Below are 25,655 nucleotides of genomic sequence, written 5' to 3'. Positions count from 1 at the left end.
CAAAGTAATTATTGATAGTTATTTGCTTATTGTCATTTTGTTACTTGTCTTATGGTTGTTTTTGTAGTTCTTTTGTTTCTTTCTTTTATTTATCTTTGCCCACATTATTTCCTGGCTTTCTTCATGATAGACTTGGATTCCTTTCTCTTTATTTTTTTGCATATCTATTACTGGTTTTTTATTTGTGTTTACCATTAGGTTTATATATAGTATCTTACGCATATAACAGTCTAAGTTGATGGTCACTTAGGTTTAACTTATTCTAAAAACATGGACTTATAATTTCTCCTCCTCCCCCCTCTTTCTGTTTTAGGGTATATGGTATCATACTTTACATTCCTTTATTGTGTGAATTCCTTGACTGTGTTTTATAGATATACTTAATTTTAGTGCCTTTGTGCTTCCAACTTTTCTTACTCCTACTTATGGTATTTTCTTTCCATTCACAGAATCCCCTTTAACCTTTCTTATAGGTCTGGTTTACTGGTGATGAATGCCTTTAACTTTGTTTGAAAATGCTTTGTCTCTCATTCAATTCTGAATGATAGCCTTGGTGGATAGAATATTATTGGTTACAAGTTTTTGTTTGTTTGTTTGTTTGTTTTTGTTTTTGTTTTAGCACTTTGACCATATCATGACACTCCCTTCTGGCCTATTAAGTTTTTATTGAAAAATCAGCTGAGAGCATTGTGGGGTTTCCCTTGTATGTAGCTATTTTCTTTTCTCTTGTTACTTTTATTTTTTTTCCAAGTTTTTATTTAAATGCCAGCTAGTTAACATACAGTATAGTATTAGCTTCCGGTGTTAAAATTTAGTGATTCATCCTTATATATAATACCTAGTGCTCATCACAAGTGTCCTCCTTAATACTCATCACCCATTTAATCCATTGCCCCACCCACTTCCTCTCCAGCAACCTTAGTTTGTTCTCTATAGTTAAGAGTCTGTTTCTTGATTTGCGTCTCTTTTATCCCCCTTGTGTTCATTTGTTTTGTTTCTTAGATTACATGTACGAGTGAAATCATATGGCATTTGTCTTTCTCTGACTATTTCACTTAGGATAATACTCTTTAGCTCCAACCATGTCATTGCAAATGGCAAGATTTCATTCTTTTTTATGGCTGAATAATATTCCTGTGTGTGTGTATGTTTGTGTGTGTGTGTGTGTGTGTGTGTGTGTGTGTATACCACATCTTCTCTATCCATTCATCAGTTGATGGATATTTGGGATCTTTCCATAATTTGGCTACTGTTAATAATGCTGCTATAATAAACAATGAGGTGCATGTATCCCTTCAAATTAGTGTTTTTTAATCCTTTGGGTAAATACCTAGTAGTGCAATTGCTGGGTCATAGGGTAGTTCTATTTTTAACTTTTTCAGAAATGCCATACTGTTTCCCTGAGTGGCTGCACCAATTTGCATTCCTACCAACAGTGTAAGAGCGTTTCTCTTTCTCTGCCTCCTCACCAACATCTTTTGTTTCCTGTGTTGTTAATTTTAGCCATTCTGACAGGTGTAAGGTGCTATCTCATTGTAGTTTTGATTTGTATTTCCATGATGATGAGTGATGGTGAGCATCTTTTCATGTGTCTGTTAGTCGTCTGTGTGTCTTCTTTGAGAAAATGTCTATTCATGTCTTCTGCCCATTTTTAAAACTGATTATTTGTTTTTTAGGTGTTGGGTTTTATAAGTTCTTTATATATTTTTGATACTCTTTCTCAGATATGCCATTTGCAAATATTTTCTCCTATTCTGTGGGTTGCTTTTTAGTTTTGTTGACTGTCTCCTTCACTGTGCAGAAGATTTTTATTTTGATGAAGCCCCAGTAGAAAACTGGGCAGCAACATGAAAAAGAATGAAACTGGACCACTCTTTTACACCACACACAAAAATAAATTCAAAATGGATTAAAGATCTAAATGTGAGACAGGAAACCATCAAATCCCAGAGGAGAACACAGGTTCTAACCTCTTTGACATTGATCATAGTGTCTTCTCATTAGATATGTCTCTTGAGGCAAGGGAAACAAAAGCAAAAATAATCTCTTTCTGCTTTTAAAATTCTCTTCTTATCACTACTTTTTGCCACTTTAATTACTGTGTGTCTTGGTTTGGACCTCCTTGGGTTGATTTTGTTGGGACCTCTCTGTTCCTTCTGGATTTGGATTTCTGTTTCATTCCCTAGATTTGGGGGGTTTTGTGCTATTATTTTTACAAACAAATTTTTCTTCCCTCTCTTCTCTCTCTTCTCTTTCTGTCATCTCTATAATTGAATGTTATTATGCTTGATGGTGTCACTGAGTCCCCTTTAATCTATTTTAATTTATTATTATTATTTTTTCTTTCTCCTGTTAAGCTTGGTTACTTTCCATCACTCTGTCCTCCAGGTCACTCACTGATTCTTAGGCTTCCTCTAGTCTACTATTTATTCCATCTAGCATATTTTCAATTTCAGTTACTGAGTTCTTCATCTCTGATTGGACCTTTTTAAAATGTTTTCTATCCTTTATAAAGGATCCCACTATGATGCTCTACTATTTTCTCATGTCCAATGAGTATCTTTATTCCCATTACTTTAAATTCTCTATCAGACATATTACTTATCTCCATTTCATTTAGGTCTCTTGCTGTGATTTTGTCCTGCTCTTTCATTCGGGATATATTCCTCTGTCTCATTTTGTCTAACTCTTTGTTTCTGTTTCTATGTGTTAGGAAAGTCAGCTATGTCTCTTCCTCTCGAGAGTAGTGGTCTTCTGAAGAAGAAATCCTGTAGTGCCCTGTGGTACAGTGTCCCCTATTCACCAGGACCTGGCGCTTCAAGGGTATCTCCTATGAGTATTGCATGTGCTCTACTATTGTGGCTAAACTGCTTTTGCCTTTAGTCCAGTCATCTGCAATGGCTCTCTCTGCCTCTTGTGGCCAGGGTTTGGGCCCTGAGCTGTTAGTCTGGGGCCACCTTGTGTTCCACTTGTGTCAGACACAATGTTCGCCAGAGCTTCAGGGTACTATCCCTATGTTGTCCCTGAGAGGTTTTTGTTGGTGGGTGGGGCTTTCAGTCAGACCAGATGTTTGCCCTAGCCCATTGCTGGGGCTGAAATTGTACTGGTTTCTTTGGTTGTCTCCCTTCTCTTCAGGGCAGGAGTCACTTTGGAGTGGTGCAGGTCCCTGTTGGGGCTGCTCGCATACTGCCAGGCTTGTGACACCACTTTGGATGGATTCCTGCCAAGGGTGTGTTGAAGGGAAGGCATGGGGTGTGTGATGCCAGCAAGCTCTGTGCGTGTGTGCTTTATGTAGGGACATGCAGCTGCCTGGGAAAACTCATAGTGAGGACAATGGGTTGGAGGGGGCAGATCCACAGAAGCATGTGGGAACAGGGCATTGTTAGCAAGCTAGGTGGAAAGCTAGCCCATCATTCCCACAGATGTTCATGTGTCTAGGCTGGGGGCTGGGAGAGGAAAATGGCTCCCACCAGTGGAGAAGTTTTCCAAAGATCCCTGTCTTGGAGAAGGTTTCCCAAAGATTCCTGTCCCTCTAGCACATGCTCTGAGATTAGTATATATCCTTCCCATATATCCCAGGCATTTTTTAAACCACTGCCTTTTTCTCAGTGCTGTTTATTTTGCTTCTCTTTAAAGGTAGGGACTCAGTTTCCTTTCACCCTCCTGATTCTCCCAGAACTGAGCCTGTTGATTTTTAAAGTTCTAGGTGCTAAGCCCACTAATTGTAAGAACTCACAAAGCCAGACCCTTCTCATGTTCAAAGCCAAATATTATAGGGATTCATCTTCCTAGTGCAGGTCCATGACTGGGGTGCCTGGTGTGGGGTCTACTCCTCTCTCTTCTCCATAGCCACAGCATCCCTCCCTCCCACAGACAGTCCCATGGGTTCATTTGGCTCCTAACTGCATCTCCACCCTTATTACCCTCCTTGATATGGCCTCTTCTCTACATTTAGCTGTGGAGAGTCTGTTCTGCTAGTCTTCAGGTTGCTTTCTGGGTTATTTACACTGATGTATGTGTTATCTTGTTTTATCTGTGGGATGAGGTGAGCCAGGGTCTTATTCTGCCACCTTCCCTGAAAGCCTAAGTGATTTCTTTTTCAATAAGAAACCTTTTCCAAAAAATAAAACTTTTCAAATGTACAGCTAGACAGTGACCCATTTGTTTCTCATTTTAGTATTTCTGTCTCAAAAATGAACAGAATGAAGTGAAATCCTTGAGAAATTGTTCTGTCTTGCAAGTACTGGATTATGTACAAAGCAGATAGTAGGAAAATTGTTTCCAAGATTTCACTCACAATTTGATATGATACAAAATAAGGACTTAAAAAAAACTGTAAGTCAAGCAGGTACAGTGTATGAACAACAAACAAGCTGTCATTTTCCCTCTAGTAAAATGCCACACTCTGCCACCAACTCCACAGGTTGGATATGAATATGAATGCTAAATGTCAAAATCTACAGCTTGTCCCAGGATTTGAGGACACAAAGAAGCATTTGTGTTGTTAATATACATTGACTTTAGCATTGCCAAAAACCAACCTCAGATTTTGGCCAAGGTTTTCTGAAAGTTACATAAATTTTTCACTTTGAATTGGCTGGATGATCTTATTAGTCACAGACTAACACCAAGTTTCCAGTTCTGTTCTGAGGAAATCAAGAATGCAGAGCTGGACCTCATGGACAATTGAAGAGGCCAAAAAAAAAAAAAAAAAAAAAAAAAGAGTTAAGAGACTTCCTCAATTTTAATCTTCCTTAGAATTTTAGCTTTTGCTGGGGGGAAAAATTCTGCCTGGTTCTTCTCATTGTGACAAGAGACCTAGAGGGATCTTCAAGGTCCCTTCCAGCCAGTAGAGTTTAGAACTGGCCACTCTCCCTGCCTTTCCCACAGTAGCACCACAACTGGAGGTAGACCCAACTACCTGCCTCACCCAGCCACCAGGTGGGCTCCTTCAAGGAGTCAATACACAAGAGCACCTGGGTGGCTCATTTGGTTAAGCAGCCAACTGTACCCTAGGAATAAGCAATTCTTCAACAGTGGACTATATGATGAAAATATATGTATTTAGACTTCATTAACTTTCATTATATTGAGTCGTAATTGAGACAGTCCTTCACTGCACATGTAAAATAATTAAATGAGATTATGGTATTTGGAGTCTGCCTGCTAGGATTCAAATACCAGAACTAATATTTAGTAGCTATGTGACTCTGGGCAAACTTTTTAACCTCTTTGAACGATTGTTTTCTCATCTGACCCCTGCTGGATGTGTTTGGTCAATAAGGGTGTGGGGTATGGAGAGGAGATTGGAGGATGGGAGGAAATAGAGGTAGAAGAATTTATTTCCTCCACTCTTTTTAAAAGCCAGTTCTTGTTGTGGCTGATCCTCAATGCCTATAGTTCTTATCAAGTAATCTAGTTTTCTAAGCTGTAGTTCTCCAAAGTCCTTCCATAACACCATTTCCTTCCTTTCCTCCTTCTCATTCCTACCTCTTGGCTTAGACTGGAGTAAAAGTGGGGTGGTTACTAGTCCTTGGATGCCTCAACATTTGTTATTGGTTCCTTTAATCCTGTCCACACTTCTGAAATAATTTATTGTATTCTCTTCAAAGTTCCAGCTAAGCGTAATGTTTCCTAATGGGACCCTAAATGACACAGCAAGTAAGAATTTAATAAATGTTAATCATCTTATTTTTTAATTAATTAATTAATTAATAATATGAAATTTATTGTCAAATTAGTTTCCATACAACACCCAGTGCTCATCCCAACAGGTGCCCTCCTCAATGCCCATCACCCACCCTACCCTCCCTCCCACTCCCCATCAACCCTCAGTTTATTTTCAGTCTTTAAGAGTTTCTTATGGTTTGGCTGTCTCCCTCTCTTTTTTTTTCTTCCCCTCTCCCATGGTCTTCTGTTAACTTTCTCAGGATCCACGTAAGAGCGAAAACATATGGTATCTGTCTTTCTCTGTATGACTTCTTTCACTTAGCATAACACTCTCCAGTTCCATCCACGTTGCTACAAAAGGCCACATTTCATTCTTTCTCATTGCCACGTAGTATTCCATTGTGTATATAAACCACAATTTCTTTATTCATTCATCAGTTGATGGACATTTAGGCTCTTTCCATAATATGGCTATTGTTGAAAGTGATGCTATAAACATTGGGATACAAGTGCCCCTATGCATCAGCACTCCTGTATCCCTTGGGTAAATTCCTAGCAGTGCTATTGCTGGGTCATAGGGTAGATCTATTTTTAATTTTTTGAGGAACCTCCACACTGTTTTCCAGAGTGGCTGCACCAATTTGCATTCCCACCAACAGTGCAAGAGTGTTCCCGTTTCTCCACATCTTCGCTGGCATCTATAGTCTCCTGATTTGTTCATTTTAGCCACTCTGATTGGCGTGAGGCGGTATCTCAGTGTGGTTTTGATTTGTATTTCCTTGATGAAGAGTGACGTTGAGCATCTTTTCATGTGCCTATTGGCCATCTGGATGTCTTCTTTAGAGAAGTGTCTATTCATGTTTTCTGCCCATTTCTTCACTGGATTATTTGTTTTTTGGGTGTGGAGTTTGGTGAGTTCTTTATAGATTTTGCATACTAGCCCTTTGTCTGATATGTCATTTGCTAATATCTTTTCCCATTCCGTTGGTTGCCTTTTAGTTTTGTTGTTTCTTTTGCAGTGAAGAAGTTTTTATCTTCACGAAGTCCCAATAGTTCATTTTTGCTTTTAATTACCTTGCCTTTGGAGATGTATCAAGCAAGAAATTGCTGCAGCTGAGGTCAGAGAGGTTTTTTTCTTGCTTTCTCCTCTAGGGTTTTGATGGTTTCCTGTCTCACATTCAGGTCCTTTATCCATTTTGAGTTTATTTTTGTGAATGGTGTAAGAAAGTGGTCTAATTTTATTCTTCTGCATGTTGCTGTCCAGTTCTCCCAGCACCATTTGTTAAAGAGACTGTCTTTTTTCCATTGGATATTCTTTCCTGCTTTGTCAAAAATTAGTTGGCCATACTTTTGTGGGTCCAATTCTGGAGTCTCTATTCTATTCCATTGGTCTATGTGTCTGTTTTTGTGCCAATACCATGCTGTCTTGATGATTACAGCTTTGTAGTAGAGGCTAAAGAATTGAGATCATACCATGCACGCTTTCAGACCACAATGCTATGAAACTTGAAATCAACCACAGGAAAAAGTCTGGAAAACCTCCAAAAGCATGGAGGTTAAAGAACACCCTACTAAAGAATGCATGGTTCAACCAGGAATTAGAGAAGAAATTTTAAAATATATGGAAACAAATGAAAATGAAAATACAACAAGCCAAATGCTTTGGGATGCAGCAAAGGCAATCCTGAGAGGAAAATACATTGCAATCCATGCCTATCTCAAGAAACAAGAAAAATCCCAAATACAATATCTAACAGCACACATAAAGGAAATAGAAGCAGAACAGCAAAGGTACTTCAAACCCAGCAGAAGAAGAGAAATAATAAATATCAGAGCAGAAATAAACAATATAGAATCTAAAAAAACTGTAGAGCAGATCAATGAAACCAAGAGTTGGTTTTTTTTGAAAAAATAAACAAAATTGATAAACCTCTAGCCAGGCTCCTCAAAAAGAAAAGGGAGATGACCCAAATAGATAAAATCATGAGTGAAAATGGAATTATTACAACCAATCCCTCAGAAATACAAAGCAATTATCAGGGAATACTACAAAAAATTATATGGACAACCTGGAAGAAATGGACAAATTTCTAAACCCACACATTTCCAAAACTCAAACAGGAAGAAATTGAAAACTTGAACAGACCTGTAACCAGAGAAGAAATTGAATCAGTTATCAAAAATCTCCCAACAAATATGAGTTCAGGTCCAGATGGCTTCCCTGGGTTTAAAGCAGAGATAATACCTATTCTTCTCAAGCTGTTCCAAAAAATAGAAAGGGAAGGAAAACTTCCAGACTCATTCTATGAAGCCAGCATTACTTTGATTCCTAAACCAGACAGAGACCCATCAAAAAAAGAGAACTACAGGCCAATATCCCTGATGAATATGGATGCAAAAATTCTCAATTAGATACTAGCAAATCAAATTCAACAGCATATAAAAAGAATTATATACCATGATCAAGTGGGATTCATTCCTGGGCTGCAGGGCTGATTCAACATTCACAAATAAATCAATGTGATACATCTCATTAATAAAAAGAAAAGAAAAGAACCATATGATGCTGTCAATCGATGCAGAAAAAGCATTTGACAAAATTCAGCATTCTTTATTCACAAAAACCCTTGAGAAAGTTGGGATAGAAGGAACATACTTAAACATCATAAAAGCCATTTATGAAAAGCCCACAGCTAATATAATTCTCAATGGGGAAAAACAGAGTTTTCCCCCTGAGATCAGGAACACAACAGGGATGTCCACTCTCACTGCTGTTGTTTAACATAGTGTTGGAAGTTCTAGCATCAGCAATCAGACAACACAAGGAAATCAAAGGCATCAAAATTGGCAAAGATGAAGTCAAGCTTTCACTTTTTGCAGATGACTTGATACTATACATGGAAAACCCGATAGACTCCACCAAAAGTCTAGAACTGATACATGAATTTGGCAAAGTCGCAGGATACAAAATTAATGTACAGAAATCAGGTGCATTCTTATACACTAATAATGAAGCAACAGAAAGACAAATAAAGAAACTGGTCCCATTCACAATTGCACCAAGAATCCTAAAATACCTAGGAATAAACCTAACCAAAGATGTAAAAGATGTGTATGCTGAAAACTATGGAAAGCTTAGGAAGGAAATTAAAGAAGATACAAAGAAATGGAAAAACATTCCATGCTCTTGGACTGGAGGAACAAATATTGTTAAAATGTCAATACTACCCAAAGCTACACACTCAATGCAATCCCAATCAAAATTGCACCAGCATTCTCCTCAAAGCTAGAACAAGCAATCCTAAAATTTGTATGGAACTGCAAAAGACCCCGAATAACTAAAGTAACATTGAAGAAGAAGACCAAAGTGGGAGGCATCACAATCCCAGACTTTAGCCTCTAATGTTAGTCACCTTAAATTTGTAGTGAGAATGTACTCATTATTAATTTTGCTTTTTCCAGTAACATCCTGGAAAAATACTAGTGTCCTAATATCATGATATAATTTTATTTAAAATTCACAAATTAACTGGAATTTAAGTGGAAAATATTTTTTTAATTTTATTTTTTAAATTTACATCCAAATTAGTTAGCATATAGTGCAACAATGATTTCAGGAGTAGATTCCTTAATTCCCCTTACCCATTTAGCCCATGCCCCCTCCTACAACCCCTCCAATAACCCTCTGTTTGCTCTCCATATTTAAGAGTCTCTTATGCTGTGTCTCCCTCCTTGTTTTCATATTATTTTTGCTTCCCTTCCCTTATGTTAATCTGTTTTGTCTCTTAAAGTCCTCATATGAGTGAAGTCTTATGATATTTGTCTTTCTCTGACTACTTTTGCTTAGCATAATATCTTCTAGTTCTATCCATGTAGTTGCAAATGGCAAGATTTCATTCTTTTTGATTGCCAAGTAATACTTCATTGTATATATATACCACGTCTTCTTTATCCACTCCTTCATCGATGGATATTTGGGCTCTTTGCATACTTTGGCTATTGTTACTAGTGCTGCTATAAACATTGGGGTGCGTGTGCCCCTTTGAAACAACATACCTGTATCTCTTGGATAAACACCTAATAGTGCAATTGCTGGGTCATAGAGTAGTTCTATTTTTAATTTTTTGAGGAAAAAAAATTTTTTTTTCCAGAGTGGCTGCACCAGCTTGCATTGCCACCAACAATGCAAAAGAGATCCTCTTTCCCCACAACCTCGCCAACATCTGTTGTTGCCTGAGTTGTTAATGTTAGCCATTCTGACAGGTGTGAGGTGGTATCTTGTGGTTTTGATTTGTATTTCCCTGACGATGAGTGATTTGAGCAGTTTTTCATGTGTCAGTTGGCCATATGGATGTCTTCCTTGGAGAAGTGTCTATTCATGTCTTTTGTCCATTTCTTCACTGGATTGTTTGTTTTTTGGGTGTTGAGTTTGATAAGTTCTTTATAGATTTTTGATACTAACCCTTTATCTGATATGTTGTTTGCAAATATCTTCTCCCATTCCATCAGTTGCCTTTTAGTTTGCTGATTGTTTGCTTCTGTGCAGAAGGTTTTTATTTTGATGAGGTCTCAATAGTTCATTTTTGCTTTTGTTTCCCTTGCCTCTGGAGATGTGTTGAGTAAGAAGTTGTTGTGGCCAAGATCAAAGAGGTTTTTGCCTGCTTTCTCCTTGAGGATTTTGATGGCTTCCTGTCTTACATTCAGCTCTTTCATCCATTTTGAGTTTATTTTTGTGTATGGTGTAAGAAAGTGGTGCAGGTTCATTCTTCTGCATGTTGCTGTCCAGTTTTCCCAGCACCACTTGCTGAAGAGACTGTCTTAATTCCATTGGATATTCTTTCCTGCTCTGTCAAAGATTAGTTGGCCATACATTTGTGGGTCTGTTTCTGGGTTCTCTATTCTGTTCCATTGATCTGAGTGTCTGTTTTGTGTCAGTACCTTGCTGTCTTGATGATTACAGCTTTGAAGTACAGCTTGAAGTCCGGGATTGTGATGCCTCCTGCTTTGGTTTTCTTTTTTCAAGATTGCTTTGGCTATTCTGGGTCTTCTCTAGTTCCATACAAATTTTAGAATTATTTTTCTCGCTATGTGAAGAATTCTGGTGTTACTTTGATAGGGATTACATTGAATATGTAGATTGCTTTAGGTAGTATTGAAACTTTAGCAATATTTGTTCTTCCTATCCAGGTGCATGGAATCTTTTTCCATTTTTTTGTGTCTTCTTCAATTTCTTTCATAAGCTTTCTATAGTTTTCAGTGTATTGATTTTTCACCTCTTTGGTTAGATTTATTCCTAGGTATTTTTATGTTTTTTGGTGCAATTGTAAATGGGATTGGTTCCTTGATTTCTCTTTCTGTTGCTTCATTTTTGATGTATAGGAATGCAACTGATTTTTGTGCAATGATTTTATATCCTGCAACTTTGCTGAATTCATGAATCAGTTCTAGCAGTTTTTTGGTGGAATCTTTAGGGTCTTCCATATAGAGTATCATGTCATCTGCGAAAAGTGAAAGTCTGACCTCCTCCTGGCTGATTTGGAGACTTTTTATTTCTTTGTGTTGTCTGATTGCTGAAGCTAAGACTTCAAATACTATGTTGAATAACAGTGGTGAGAGTGGACATCCCTGTCTTTTTCCTGATCATAGGGGGAAAGCTCTCAGTTTTCCCCATTGAGGATGATATTAGCGTTGGGTTGTTCATATATGGCTTTTATGATCTCGAGGTATGATCCTTCTATCCCTACTTTCTTGAGGGTTTTTATCAAGAAAGGATGCTGTATTTTGTCAAATGCTTTCTCTGCATCTATTGAGAGGATCATATGGTTCTTGTCCTTTATTTTATTGATGTGATGAATCATGTAAATTGTTCTGCGGATATTGAACCAGCCCTGCATCCCAGGTATAAATCCCACTTGGTCATGGTAAATAACTTTTTTAATGTATTGTTGAATCTGGTTGGCTAATATCTTGTTGAGGATTTTTGCATCCATGTTCATCAGGGTGGAAAATCTTAATATTATACAATTATATTAGATTTCAATGACAATCATCAATTGGTTTATACCTGTCAGCATTTCCAGTGCACAATGGTAGTTATAAATATGGTGAGATTCTACCTTCTCCTAGTCATATGTTCTAGGTAATGTGGTAAAGAAATATTTTCTAAATATTGCAAACAAATTATGTGCTGTACAAGATCTCCTTCGTTTTGCACAAGAGTTGCTTACTGAATATCGGGATGCTGTGTGGGAGACAAATAAATGAAAATTGGATTCTCTGTCTCCAAGAAATTTATAATCCAATTAGAGAAATAGGACGAACATGTGAAAATTTATTTTTTGTACTATTATAATAGTAATAAATGAGATAATTACAAGGCATTCATCCATTCATTCACTCATTTATTCATTCAACAAATATTTCTTGAACTCCTACTATGTTCAAGGCCATAACTGATGCTAAGGATACAAGGATGAACAAAACCAAACACAGTTCTTGATCTCATGGAGTTTATAGCCTAATAGAGAAACATATATTTATTACATGGTCACAATAACGAGTGTCTTATTAGTGATTGAGGTAAATGCTCTTAAGGATTTCTGTGAGAGCATATCACAAAGAGATCTAACCTAGGCTGGAAGGATATGGAAGGCTTTCTTGAGGAAGTGACTGTTAAGCTTAGAAATTAAACAGGAGTGACATCATCTGAAATGCATGTTATAAGGATCACCTTAGTGCGTTAGAGAGAGATATCAGATGGGGTGGAGGATACACACAGCTTTAAGCTACTTAATTACTTCAGGTGAAAATTGATGGCATCTTGGTATAAGGTGTTGGTAAGGATGGAAGGTGGGGACAGATTAGGGGAGTATTTACAGAAATAGGTCAACAGAGTTTTGTTATGAATTGGCTATGGAGCTGGTAGTCATTTACAATTAATTTTTAAATGAATCTTAGTTTTGCCTCTTATAAAATCGGACAATTGTGGACCTCTTACTGAGGAAGGTAGTGCTGGAATTGGACCATGAATTTTGGTCCTTGACATTGAGTTTTTGAAGTACCTTTGCAAGATCCAAAGTGGAGATATAGCAGAGTCATTTGGGTAGGATAGAATGAAATTCACAGGAGAATAGGGATGAAAAATTTAGAGTCATTAATGTTTACATGGTCACAAAGACTTGGTCTTAGATATATCTCAGAAAATAAATAGTGATAAAAGAGGAGCAGTCACCTTTTCTATATTTGACTGGCCAGGAAGAGAAAGTTGAGCCTGAAAATAAGACTGAGAAGGAATGGCCAGAAAGATAGAAGGAAATCTAGAAATGTGTTGTTCTGAGTGACAAAGGGAGTGATTGTAACTGCAGTAGTCCTCCTTTCCTGAAAAAAAAAAATTAGTTCTGTAAGATGAGCATGAACCCTTGATCATTGTACTTGTCAACTATGGCAGATTTAACATTTTCCCCATTTTTTTTACTCCTCTCTGTACTCATGTTCTTTGCCATATGGTTTTGCAGTTCCACTAAAGTGAAATAAACTTTCTGCCCACTGATACTGGGCCAAGACATATGACTTGCTTTGGCCAATAAAATGTGAGTGGAAGAAATAGATTCATAATTCTGAGCCTTGACCATAGAGGCATAGCATATTTTTGTTCACTTCCCTTCTACATTTGCCTTCACCATGAGAAGAATATGCCCTGAATATCATCTGATACCTCCAAAATAAGAGACGTATGGAGTAGACCTGAACCAAATAAATGGCCTGAATTGAATTAATTCCAAAGTCACTCTTGTCAGCTGAACCTCAGCTCAACTAAAGACACATGAACAAGAAATAAATGTTTTTGTTGTAAGCCACTGAGCTACATAGCACTTTTGCAGAAATAGCTGACTTAAATGGCTACAATGGTGACTTAAATGGCTACAATGGCTGACTTAAATGGCTACATTGGTGACCTTACTGAGAGTTGTTTTGGGGTAATGAGGAAGTGAAAGCCTCATCTTGAGGGTGCTACAGAGTGAGAGGACCTGGGGAAGTGGAGATGTTGAATATAGACAACGCAAGAGGTTTGGCTGTGATGGAGGTGAAGAAAGGTAGGGATGATAGTCAGAAAAGGGCCAGGAAGAATTTTTTTGTTCGTTTTTGACAGAGACTAAAATATGTTTAAATGGTATGCAGATGGAACTGGGAGGAAGTGCTTGATTATAGAAGAGAACAAAAGTATGGTTAATGACTCCTGAGATAGTGAAAGGGGATGAGATTTAAAAGAGGTAGAGGGATTGGTCATGGAGGAATGAGGAGGAGAGTTACCTACTCTGATGTAGGAAAAGGGAATTGATAAGGGGGAGATTTGGGTAGACTTGTAGATCTGGTGGGAGAGAATTAGAAGGTGTCCCATCATCATATCATTTCAAGTAATTTACTACTTTTCTGTCAAGGAGGGAGAAATACTGTCCAATTAAAGTTAAGCTAGAAGACACATCTGATCTCTTCCCAAATTAAATGGATGATAAATAAAGAACACATCTGTTTGTCTTGCTCCTTCATATTACCGTCCTTTAAAGGTAACACCTCATGGTTTGGCTTGGCGGGGAGTACAGGATCTGAATGTGGACAACTACAAAACATTGCTGAGAGAAATTAAATAAGTTTTATATAAATGGAAAGATGTAGTGTGTTCATGTCTGGAAAGACTCAGTATTATTAAGATGCCAATTCTTTCCAAATTGATCTATAGATTCAATACAATCCCAGTCAAAATTGTTTTGGGGGGAAGGTAGAAATCGACAAGGTGATTCTAAAATTCATATGTTGTTTTCACTCTTATGTGGATCCTGAGAAACATAACAGAAGGCCATGGAGGAGGAGAAGGAAAAAAAAAAGGCTAGAGAGGGAGGGAGCCAAAACATAAGAGACTCTTAAAAACTGAGAACAAACTGAGGGTTGATGGCGGGCGGGAGGAAGGAGAGGGTGCGTGATGTATTGAGGAGGGCACCTGTTGGAAGGAGCACTGGGTGTTGTATGGAAACCAATGTGACAATAAATTTCATATTAAAAAAATAAATAAACATTAAAAAAAGAAAAAAAATTCATATGTAAAAGCAAAGGGCATGGGTCCAAAATAATTTTGAAAAAGGACAACGTAGGAAGAGTCATGATACTGAATTTTAAGACTCACTATTAAGCTGTACTAATCAAGACCATATGGTGTTGGCATGAAGATAGACATATAGATCAATAAAACAAGTCCAGAAGTAGAACCATACATATATAATCAATTTCTTTTTGATAATTTTGCCAATGTAACTCAATGGGGAGAGTCTTTCACATAAGGTAGGTTTCTACTCTAAATGCATGGTTCTGATAAGCACATTAAAAATTGTTCTAAATCATTAGCCATTTTAATTAATACAAATTAAGATCATAAGAGATTAAACATTTGCTAAAATATCTAAAGTTTAAAAGACTTTAAAGTTTAAAAAACTTTACATCTTTTTGTAAGGATGTAAACTGAAATTCTCATATATTGCTGGTGGGAATGCAAAATAGTAGAGATACTTTGGAAAACAGTCTAGCATCTTCTTATAAAGTTAAATATGCATCAACCATATGACCCAACAATCTCACTTCTAGGTATTTACTCAAGAGCAACAAAATCATATGTTCCTACAAAGACTTGTGTGTGAATGTTGAAAGCAGTTATATTCATAATGGTTGAAAACTGGAAACAATTCAAATGCCCATCAACTGGTGACTGAATCAACTGTGGTATATGCATACAATGGAATAGTAATCAGCAACAACAACAAAAATTAAACCACTGATATATTCAATAACATGATGAACCTCAAAAACTTTATGCAAAGTGAAAGTAGCCAGACAAAAAAGATGCATACTGTATATTTCCATTTACATGACATTCTGGTAAAGGCAAAATGATAAGAACACAACAGGGACTGGGGTTGTAATGAACTGAATGTTTGTGTCTCCTCAAAATTTGTATGCTGAAGCTCTACCCTCCAATGTGATGATATTAGGAAGTAGGGCCTTTGGAAGATAGTTAGCATCAGATGGGGTCATAAGGGTGGAGTCTTCATGAATAGGATTGCCAGAGAGCTCACTTCCCTCTCTGTTCTCTTTTTTGTGAGGCTACAAGGAAAAAATTATCAGTCTGCAACCCAGAGGAGGGATCTCACCAGAACCCAATCATGTTGGCATTCTGATCTTGGACTTCCAATCTCCAGACTATGAGAGGTAACTTTCTGTTACTTATAAGTCACTCATCCTTTGGTACTTTTCAGTAGCAGTAGAAACTGACTAAGACAGGGGCAGTTTGAACTAACTCACTGAACATTTAAAGAGGGTGAATTTTATTGTATATAAATCACAACAATTAGCCTGATATTTAGAAGAAGAAAACTCCCCAGATAACTCTAATGTATTATGAGGGTTAGGGGCCCTTATCCTAGAACAATGTTTTTCAAACTTGAATCACCTGGAGGGATTGTGAAATTTTTTTTTTTTTCCTCAAGTGTTTACTGACACCAACCAATTCTCCAATTCTCTGATGCCAACTGGGTGTCCAACAATTTAATTCAATTCTGTCACTATATGTAGTTAGCATAGACCCCACAGGTTAAAGGCTCAGTCCCACAAAACTACTCCCACTTTAGATAATAGCTGCAAATGGGGTTCTCAGGCTATTTACATTTCTTCCTAGCTGATTACATGTTCTGAGATTCCCACAATCCTGCTTCAAGTTTGATAATTTCCTGGAATGACTCATAGAATCCCGGAAAGTGGCTTACTATTACTGGTTTATTATAAAAGATACAACTCAGGAACAGCTGAGTGGAACAGATGCATAGGATAAGCATTGGCAGGAGGCAGGTGGGGGATATTGTTTCATGTCCTCTCCAGGTGTACCACCCTTCCAGCACCTCAAGGTATTTACCAACTCAGAAGCTCTCCAAACATTATTGTTTAGGGATTTTTAATGGATGTTCCATTACACAGGTGTGATTGATTAAATCATTGGCCATTGATGATTGAAAATCTCCAGTCCCTCTCCCCTCCCTGGAGGTCAGAGGTGAGGCTGAAAGGTCCAATTCTTTAATAACATGGTTGGTTCCTCTGGAAACCAGCCCCCATCCTGAAGCTATCTATGAGGTAACCAATGGTTACCTCACTAGCATAAACTCAGGTGTGGTTGAAAGGGGCTCATTCTGAACAAAAGACACTCCTATGAGTCAGGAAATTCCAAGGGGTTTTGGAGATCTGTGCCAGGAAATACAGTTTTTGTTTTATCACAGTTTATTACAACTCTGGGCCCAACCCCTGGATTTCTGATTCAGTAGGCCTGGAGAGGGGCTTGAGAATATGTATTTTAACAAGTATCCAGATGCTGCCTATGGTGCTCTTCAGAGGGACTATGCATAGAGAACTTCTGTCCTTGAGGGTCACAAAATGATGTGATATCTCTTTCAAATATTACCCTTCTGACCCATGGGCTTCCTCTCCTTCTCAGTTCCACCAAGTTTTCTGTAAACCAACACATTCATTGTGTTTAAAAGTACCACCAAACTTTACCTCAGAGCGAAAAGCCTTGGGGAATGTACCAATCCTTACACAGAGTTGGAAGCAATACAATGACACATCTCAGTGACAGGGAAGAGTTGTAGAAAGGAAGGCAATAGAAAATGGAAACCACTAAGGCAGAACTCATACAGCTGGGCAAGCCATGTCCAGGTGAGGTAGGGCTAAGCCCCTTCAGGGGGTAGAAAGAATTCTGCTTCCCTTTGACATAGAGAATCTTTTCCTTTGGGCTTCTACCAGTAAGATGGGTTTGAGTAGAGCAATTGAGGCTTGGCTCACTTTGTGAGAGGTTCCCTGTGTTATGCTACCAAGAGCTCCCTGCATAGCTTGGCCTTCTAACTCCTGCACTTTGTTTCCCAGAGTTGAACGTCCTGCGTTGGCCAGCATTAGCTTGTGTTTTCCCTTCAGTTCTATTTCACTCTGGATTTTCATTAATTTAATTATGTATGTTTGCATGTATGTGACCATGGATTACCTGAATTTTGCCTTACCATTTCATTATTCTCCCTTTCTGAACCCAAACACGCTCAGATCAGCTAATGATCACTTTTCCTCCGACACTCATTAAATGGCTCAACAAGTTATCCTGCATTTAACTGTGGGTTAAGATCCCTGTCCCTAATCAGGCTGAACACCTCCAAATCTACTGTGACTTTTGAGAAGCTGGCAGTTGTGTGGTAAGGAAAGCAAGTTTGAGAACCCTCCCTGGTCCTGTTGTTTCATTTTTAATCCCACATTTGCCCACTGTCTTCATGCTGTCTTCTCAACCCAAGGGAGGCTTGGATCTTCTGGAACTTTGATTGGCCCTGAAAAAAATGGTGGACAAAGGGGCTGAGGTAAGAAATATATATATTTAGGAGTCAGGAGGCCCTGGGTTTGAATTCTGGTTTTGTCTTCTTACTAGTTATGTGATTTGGGGCAAGTAAATGTTCACTTGCATCAACTTCTCCTTCTGTAAAATGGAGCCGGTGATGTCTACTCCCTATAAAGTGTGGTCAGCATTGTGTGGTGATTAGAAGTATGCACTCTGCCTGAATTTGAATTTTGATTTGTTGTTTAGTAGCTGTAAGGCCTCGAGCAAGTTATTAATCCCTGAGTGTCTCAGCTTCTGCCTCTGTAAAATGAGGGTGACATGAGTAGCTGCCTCATAGAAAATGGCAATAGTTCTTATTTGAGGATCCTATTCATCTAGCTGCATTCTCAAAGACCAAAACAAAACTAAAGAGTGATGTGGTTCCTGACCTCTAAAAGTAGAAGTCTGGAAAGTGCTAGAATGCAGGATTTTGATGGCATTTTATGATCCATTTTATGATTCCTGTTGTAGACAACAGAAAAAGTAGCATTAATAGGTTCTCTTTACTCCCATCCAAGAAATCTATTTAATAAAAGTAAATCAAAAAATAAAAAAGAATTGAAAGCAGGAGCCAGATATAGCTTTAAACCTGGGTGTGCTTGGAGTGGGCCCCCCAAAGCAGCAAGGGGAATGAGGGGCACTAGGGCAGTGGAACCCAGCCCACTGGGAAAGCCCAGCCCTGATGGGAGAGCCAGGCTGCATCCAGGGAAGGAGGGGATGGGGGTTTAAGGGTCTACTTCTTCTGTTTGTCACCCAGTGAAAAACTTTGTCAAAGCAAACATTGGGGACTTTAAGAACCAATATAAGTGAAAATAGGTTTTGGTAAGAATTTGGAAATCTCTAGAGGAAATAATGATGAGTATATCAAGGAAAAGAAGCTCTCATAGTCAAGCATTTTCCCCCTGTGTTAATATCAGGAATAACTTCACTCACCCATTGCCACATAATTTAAAACAACTGTAAAAGGCAAGCATCATGCAAGCAAAAATTAACATGATGAAGTCCTACTTTTCATTGTGATGAGTCAGAGTGTCTAAATTTGAGCAAATGCTCTATTAAGAATGAGTTCCTCATAATTAAGTAAAACATTTACTTGAGTTTATTGAATAGCATTAGATCAACAGGAAGCATTAAAGAATCAGGTACCAGAGACCAAGGGAAAAAAAAGTCTGTGCAAAAGATATGAGTAAGAAAAGTTCGTCAAAGCAAATGTATAAAAGAAGACATCTGAATATCAGTTTTTAAATGCTTTTCCTGAATATTCTACGAATTTAAGTCTGGAGATTGTTGAATGTTATTAGTTTTTGTCCAGGACAGTAAATCTCGTAAAAGAACTCTTTCGAATGAAAAGGACTCCATTTTTTTTCAATAGTGAGCTTTTAAATGGAAGGTAGCTACTGTGAGAGCCCTCTGTCTCTTATGAAATTCCCTGGGTTTCCCAGGCAGGTTTCAGTCTCTTATGGAAGCCTGCTTTTCTTTTGGTGTGAAATGATTGAAATGAATTCCATCATTTCCTTCTTAATTCAAGCCACATGTTCAGATTTGAGGTTTAAATTCTTGTTCCCCTAGTTTCTAGGAAAATTTAGTGTAAACAAGAGGTATACTATTCAAAGAAACCAATGTGATTTATTACTAAGTATCCTCAAGGAAACTTTCTTCCTGATTAATAAGAATGCAAAGTCCAAGTGTATAAGGGTACTATAATTTTTAAAAAGCTCAAGTTGGCCACATCAGCTTCTGTAAGCTTATTTAACATATATTTTCATGCTTGCTTATATGGGGAAGTTCTTTTTCTTGGAAAGACTCAGCCAAATACAAAACTAAAACCCAGAGCAGGAGGAGGGGCATATGCAGGTATCCTTAGTAGGGATATTGGCATCAGTTGACTCTTTTCTTAAACACTGGAGCTCATGGGGTTGAAACAGCACTTTTTCTGTGAAATAAAAACAAAAACAAGAGAGTCATATTCACAGAGACTTACTAAAAACTGGTTTTCCTTAAAGATATCAAACAAGGACTGTTGTGCATATTGACTTTCCATTTAGTTTATTGAGCTACTGAAATGAGTCACCCTTACTCATTTGAAAAGTAATAATAGTGAAGAATGGATATTTGTCTTGGGAATTTCTCACAAATTTAAAATGGTCCCCATTTAGGGCTTCTAGGTGGCTCAGTGGGTTAAGCATCTGACTTCGGCTCAGGTTAAGATCTCACGGTTCGTGGGTTTGAGCCATGCACCGACCGGGCTGTCTGCTGTCAGTGCAGAACCCACTTCGGATCCTCTGTCCTCCTCTCTCTATGCCCCTGCCCCAGTCGTGCACTCTGTCTCTCTCTCAAAAATAAATAAACATTAAAAATAAATAAATAATTAAAATGGTCCCCATTTTGACTACCCATGAAAGGGAAGCCCTTCAGTACAAACTGGAATCTGAAAACCCTTGGTATGTCTGACTTACCTCTGTAACATTTTTATTAATTTTAGTATCCATTTAGCTTGAGGGTTCAAGCATACAACTGACTTGTTCTTCTTCCAAACTCTGGGGGGAAAGAAAAAATAATAAAAATAAGGCAGTGTTACATTTTAGTCAATCCGGCCCTTAAGGAGAGTGGAGTAGAAAAATATTCCCGGATGAAGTGAAATTGGAGGTGGGCAGTTTGGGATCTGTGTGTGAGCCAGTGGAGCTGAAGATGAGGTTAACAGAATCTTACGTGTCAGGGGTTAATGCTTTGCTGACAATCTTTACATGAGTTGGAGGTGGACCAAATAGCTGACTCTAAGATTGGCTCACTTCTAAATCTATATCACATTATCTTTATGTCCCATAAAATAGATGGTTGTCTGTTGAGCTTGGGAGAACAAAATAAACGATAGGAAACACTCTCTTGAGAAAATCTTATTTGAAAAGCAGATCCAATGACATTTAATGTGGGAGAGGTTACAGAGCTGATCGCTCCGAGTGCCCCTGGCATTTTGTTGAACCTCTAGTTAGTGAGGCTTTCACTGCTCTGAGAGATTCGATAACAACAAAAGCAGCAACAATAATAGCTAATATTGATCAAGCACTTACAATGCGCCAATCACTATCCTCAGCAGGTAACATGGATTATGTCAATCTCACACAAGTCCTTTGCTAGAGAACTATTATTTCCTTACATTTAGATGAGGAACCTGAGGTTTAGAGAGTTTAAATAACTTGCCCAAGATGCCACGACAAATGCAAGGGCAGGGCAGCATTCGAATGAAGGTTATCTGCCTCTAGAACCCACACTTTTAGCCACCACTCTACATGGGCAGGATCTAAATAGTTATCAATAAGTGCCAGACACAGTGCTGAGTGTTTTACCTGCAGTGAAAGATGTGAGGTCTCCCAGGTGATAGTGACCAGGGACACTCAACCCTCTATCGGGGTGACCTCTGAGCAAAACGATTTCTTCACCTTCACCTTAGCAAGAAGGATCTGTCCATCTAGCTTTGAAACTCCACCCTTGTAAATGAATCTTAGAGAGGTCAGAGGTCACAGCATTTTGGGGTTCTTGGGCAGAGTCTTCCAATTTGGTTTTTGAGTTCATGAGGGAAAATAGATTTCTGACCATCTGGACTCACAGCATTTTTACCCTGATTGCTATGTATTTCTCGTAATTTCCAGCTTTTGTTTCTATATCTGGTTAAAATTCAGAAATACAGAATTTGGTGACAAGATATAAAATCAAATTTTTGCCCCTTCAAAATGATTGTTGTTAATGAAGAGAAAGTTGGGGTGCATTACTTCCTCAGGTTGAGAGGTAAGAGACTTGACTCATGACAGAGGAAATGTAATAAAAGAGAGAGAGAGAGAGAGAGAGAGAGAGAGAGAGAGAGAGAGAATCTCAGGTTTCTATGCAGCCAGAGGAACTGCTCTCAAGGTCATGGCTGGACTTGACATCTCTGAGTTTGAGGCCAATAATTGTGGGTTAGTTAGAACCTTCATCAGTGAAGACATTAGGAAAAGTATAATGCCTTTTTAATGAAAAATTTTTGCACATGTTTTTGATATCCCATAGTTCTTTTTTACAAGTTGAACACAACTAGTGTGACACCCAAAGGACATATCAAAATGGGACAAACAAAAAGTGGCTGATTACAAACATATCAAATGTCTAAAGAAGTACAGGGGCAGAGCTGCTAGTGAGAGTAACGTCAGAAAATGTGGAGAAAGATGCTGTGCCTAATATGTCCACGAGCTGTGGATGCTTGGTTCATAAAGATAGATCTAGGAAGGAGAAATCAAAGTTCCAAGTAGTGATACACAAAATATCTATAGGATTCTTTAAAAAATGCAGTGTAACAATCCAACATTGCTTGTACATTGCTCTATGCCAGGTAAGGGATAAAGCATTGGGAGTAGAGAAACAAATAAATCTGGTCCCTGTCTATAAGGAACTTATTTCTGGTGAGAGAGAGAATGGGAGAGAGAAAGAGAGCCACAAACCTGATTGCTTCAACACAGTGATGCTATAATAATCACAGCTAACATTTACTGAACATTTATTACATTTACTGTTGTGCCAGGCACTATACTAGGGGTTTTGCGTGCAATGTGTAAATTCTCATTTGATGTGCCATGGAAAATGTTATGATAGAAGTATCAACAGATTTCTCTGAAAGTACTGAAAAGGGTCACAGAAACAAGAGGTCATGCTATTTCAGTTAAAGAAAATACCTATTAAACTTCTTGCAGCCACAGCTGACTCCATAGCCTAACTCTTCAATCAGAGTAATGGTATCAAAATTGGTAGATCTTAAAGCTAAGGGACTGTCCCATAAAATAGATGTTCAGACCAAGGACTGTAGTGGGTACTTATTTTCTTGCTCTTTAACTTCTGGGGAACAAAGTGTCTGCTTCTGCTGGTGATTTGATTTTGGTAGGAGAGAAGAGGCTTGGAGGGGGAACACCTGGGTGGAGTCCTGGTTCTGTCCCTTTCTAAGGGTTTGCCTCAGGGCAGTTGGTTAACCTCCCTAAGCCTCAGTTTCTGCACCTGCAGAGCAGTGATAACACTAGACGTAACTTAATGTCTGTTAAAGGAATATGATGAATGAATGTGAATAAAGCACTTAACTCAGGGCCGCTGCAAAGTAGGTACTTAACAAATATTGTTGAGTCCCATTATTAGCTTGAGAGTTGTTAGCAACTCTCAAAATCAATCCCTTTAAGATTCTTGAATAAGAATGCTATGCTGTACATATGAAATTAATGCAACATTGTATGTCAACAATACTAAAAAAATACTATATGGCAACATTTGATCTGATTTTCATTGGGAGAAAAGAATCACATACATTTTTCTCCTGCAACTTACATGATTTCTTTGTTTGGGCACCCATTCCCAGGAGGCAAGACCTGAAGCTTTTCAATGAGTTGGATGGGGATAAAGGCTGAGGTCTCTTGGACGCATTTACACTTTAAGTTTGTGTTAAAGGCCTCCAGAACACCTGTAAACACAATCAGTTATTTTAATCCCTTTGACATATAATTCATAACTTGAATTTAATTACTAATCTTTCATACGGTGCATTTGAAGATTTAAAAATTTCAAGTTGGCGCTTTCACCCAGATGCTTTTAGTTTGTGTTTTTCTGCTTGTCTTGGCTTATTTTCGAACATTTTCTACCAAAACCTTAAAAATAAAATTAGTTTTCTAAAAGTACGACACCTATTGAAATTTGTGATAGCATTATATTGGTGCTCAGGTGATTGTATCATAAAATTTGAGAACCACTGCTCTGGGGACTTAAAACTCACTTATAATTCATACAGTGTAAAATCAACTGATTTGATCTTCCCTCCAAACACATAAAGACCAAAGACATAAATCCCTTACAGTGTCCCCAGAGTAGTAACAAGCTGTTCTCATCATGCTCACCGCCCCCTTCCTTGTCTCTCCAAGGAAACACCACGGGAGATATATATATATATATATATATATATATGTATTTTAATACGATATATATATATGTATTTTAATACGATATATATATATATATGTATTTTAATACGATATATATATATATATATATATGTATTTTAATACGCTGGTCCTTCATCTCGGTTGCAAATTATTACCAACGAAAGCTGATAATAAAAATTCAAGACTATTTTTATTCAATAACAGAAGTCATTAGTACTAGATACTTTTATAAGTTACTCTATCTCATGTATTTTAATGAAGTCTACCCTCTTAAGCCCAGTGCCTAACACAATGCTGGACACATATTTGCAAATAAAAGGGCCCTGGCTCTCAAGGCATTTACAATTTGGTGGAGGAAACAAATGAACAAAAACTAAAATGTCACAGAATGTTGTATTTCACACCCAGGATCCAAACTAAATGATGGGAACAGAGGACTTTGCCAGGGCAATGGGACAGCTTTATGGAGGAGGTGAGAGATGAAGTTCTTGAAGAATAAAAATAGCATGTGAAGCAAAATAATCGAAAAACAATGCCTTACACTTTAAGAGCAAAAATTTGTTTTTTATACCTGAGCAGACTATATCATTCAGACTATATCATATCAATCCAAGGCACATGCCTTGGATTTCCTTAGCTGTATAAAAACTTACAACTTCAACTAGATGTTTATCTATTTATACAATCGTCACCCCATTTAGACTTGGAAGTCTATGTCTTTACAGAAAGCATGTACTTAAGTACCCATGTTGTGCTTACAGTGGCTCACGTCAGAGATAGCCAAATAGAATTGCACCAAACGTTCTCTGCAGGAGACCAACCTGTTGAAGTCAATGATCTTTAAACGCTATAAAGGGTTTAGTCGGAAGGGGTAGCACGGAAAGGCAGAGCCAAGAAGATATATACATGGAAAGAATTAGTTATAGCAGAGCTGAATCTGAAAAAGACCAAGAATAGACAAACCAACGATAAGTCACACGGACGCTGAACTTCAGTATCTCTATCTATGGATAATAATCTTAACAACATAAGTGTCTAACCTCTAAGAGTTAAATCTCTAAGCATATTACTTTTAGAAAACTAGGAGTACTTAGGTAATCTCCCCCTTCCCATTTCAGTCATATTGCTCCCCATTTTTTAATTAAAAAAAAAAAGGAAAGAAATGCTGAAGATTATTTCTGCTCAAAGCACAATGAGAAGATAAGTGAAAGTTCTCACCATGGACTGGAGTGATGCTGTAGACCAACAGCATGAGAAGCAGAAATCCCAGGGAGAACCTCATTCTGCCTCAAGGTGGAGTTCAGACTTCAGCTCTGAGTCTAAACTGTGGGTTCTGAGGACAGAGATTCCTATTTATTTATACCAGTGAGGGCCCTCCCACTGCCTGTGTCTCCAATAGGTCAGCTGTGTCATCAGTTTTAAAAGTCCCCAAATATTGCTGAGCTTGCCTTTTTTTTTTTTTGAACTCCCCTTGCAAATTTTATGAATTGGCTTCAAAGCACTTTAAGTATAATGAAATATGTCTTACAAATATAGATTATAAATGGCAGGGATGCTGCAGAAATTTGGGGGTGGGGTGAGAGGGAAAAGAC

The 25,655-nt window shown here is 38.0% G+C and overlaps 1 protein-coding gene across 1 annotated transcript; it reads right to left on the bottom strand.

Annotated features, from left to right (window-relative positions):
• Window positions 1-19,750: 19,750 nt before the first annotated feature.
• CXCL13 (C-X-C motif chemokine ligand 13) lies at window positions 19,751-25,398 on the bottom strand. Its single transcript, XM_049630707.1, has 4 exons — window positions 25,282-25,398; window positions 23,456-23,588; window positions 20,575-20,655; window positions 19,751-20,051 (listed from the first exon to the last, which is right to left on the bottom strand). Exons 1-4 carry the CDS (start codon window positions 25,343-25,345, stop codon window positions 20,027-20,029), a joined length of 303 nt encoding a protein of 100 aa, XP_049486664.1. The 5' UTR covers window positions 25,346-25,398; the 3' UTR covers window positions 19,751-20,026.
• Window positions 25,399-25,655: the final 257 nt, after the last annotated feature.

Source organism: Panthera uncia, chromosome B1, assembly GCF_023721935.1.
Source record: "Panthera uncia isolate 11264 chromosome B1, Puncia_PCG_1.0, whole genome shotgun sequence".
Classification (NCBI taxonomy): domain Eukaryota; kingdom Metazoa; phylum Chordata; class Mammalia; order Carnivora; family Felidae; genus Panthera; species Panthera uncia.
Note: the sequence above shows the minus strand (reverse complement) of the source record. Positions and strands in the feature narration are given on the sequence as shown.

What these genes read in the sequence shown, in the direction of transcription:
- CXCL13 (XM_049630707.1), bottom strand. Translation starts at nt 25,345, where the DNA reads ATGAGGTTCTCCCTGGGATTTCTGCTTCTCATGCTGTTGGTCTACAGC. An exon ending in TGCCCAAACAAAGAAATCAT is followed by an intron (nt 20,656 to 23,455) that starts GTAAGTTGCAGG and finishes CTTTCCCCCCAG; the next exon opens with AGTTTGGAAGAAGAACAAGT. An exon ending in TTAATAAAAATGTTACAGAG is followed by an intron (nt 20,052 to 20,574) that starts GTAAGTCAGACA and finishes TTTATTTCACAG; the next exon opens with AAAAAGTGCTGTTTCAACCC.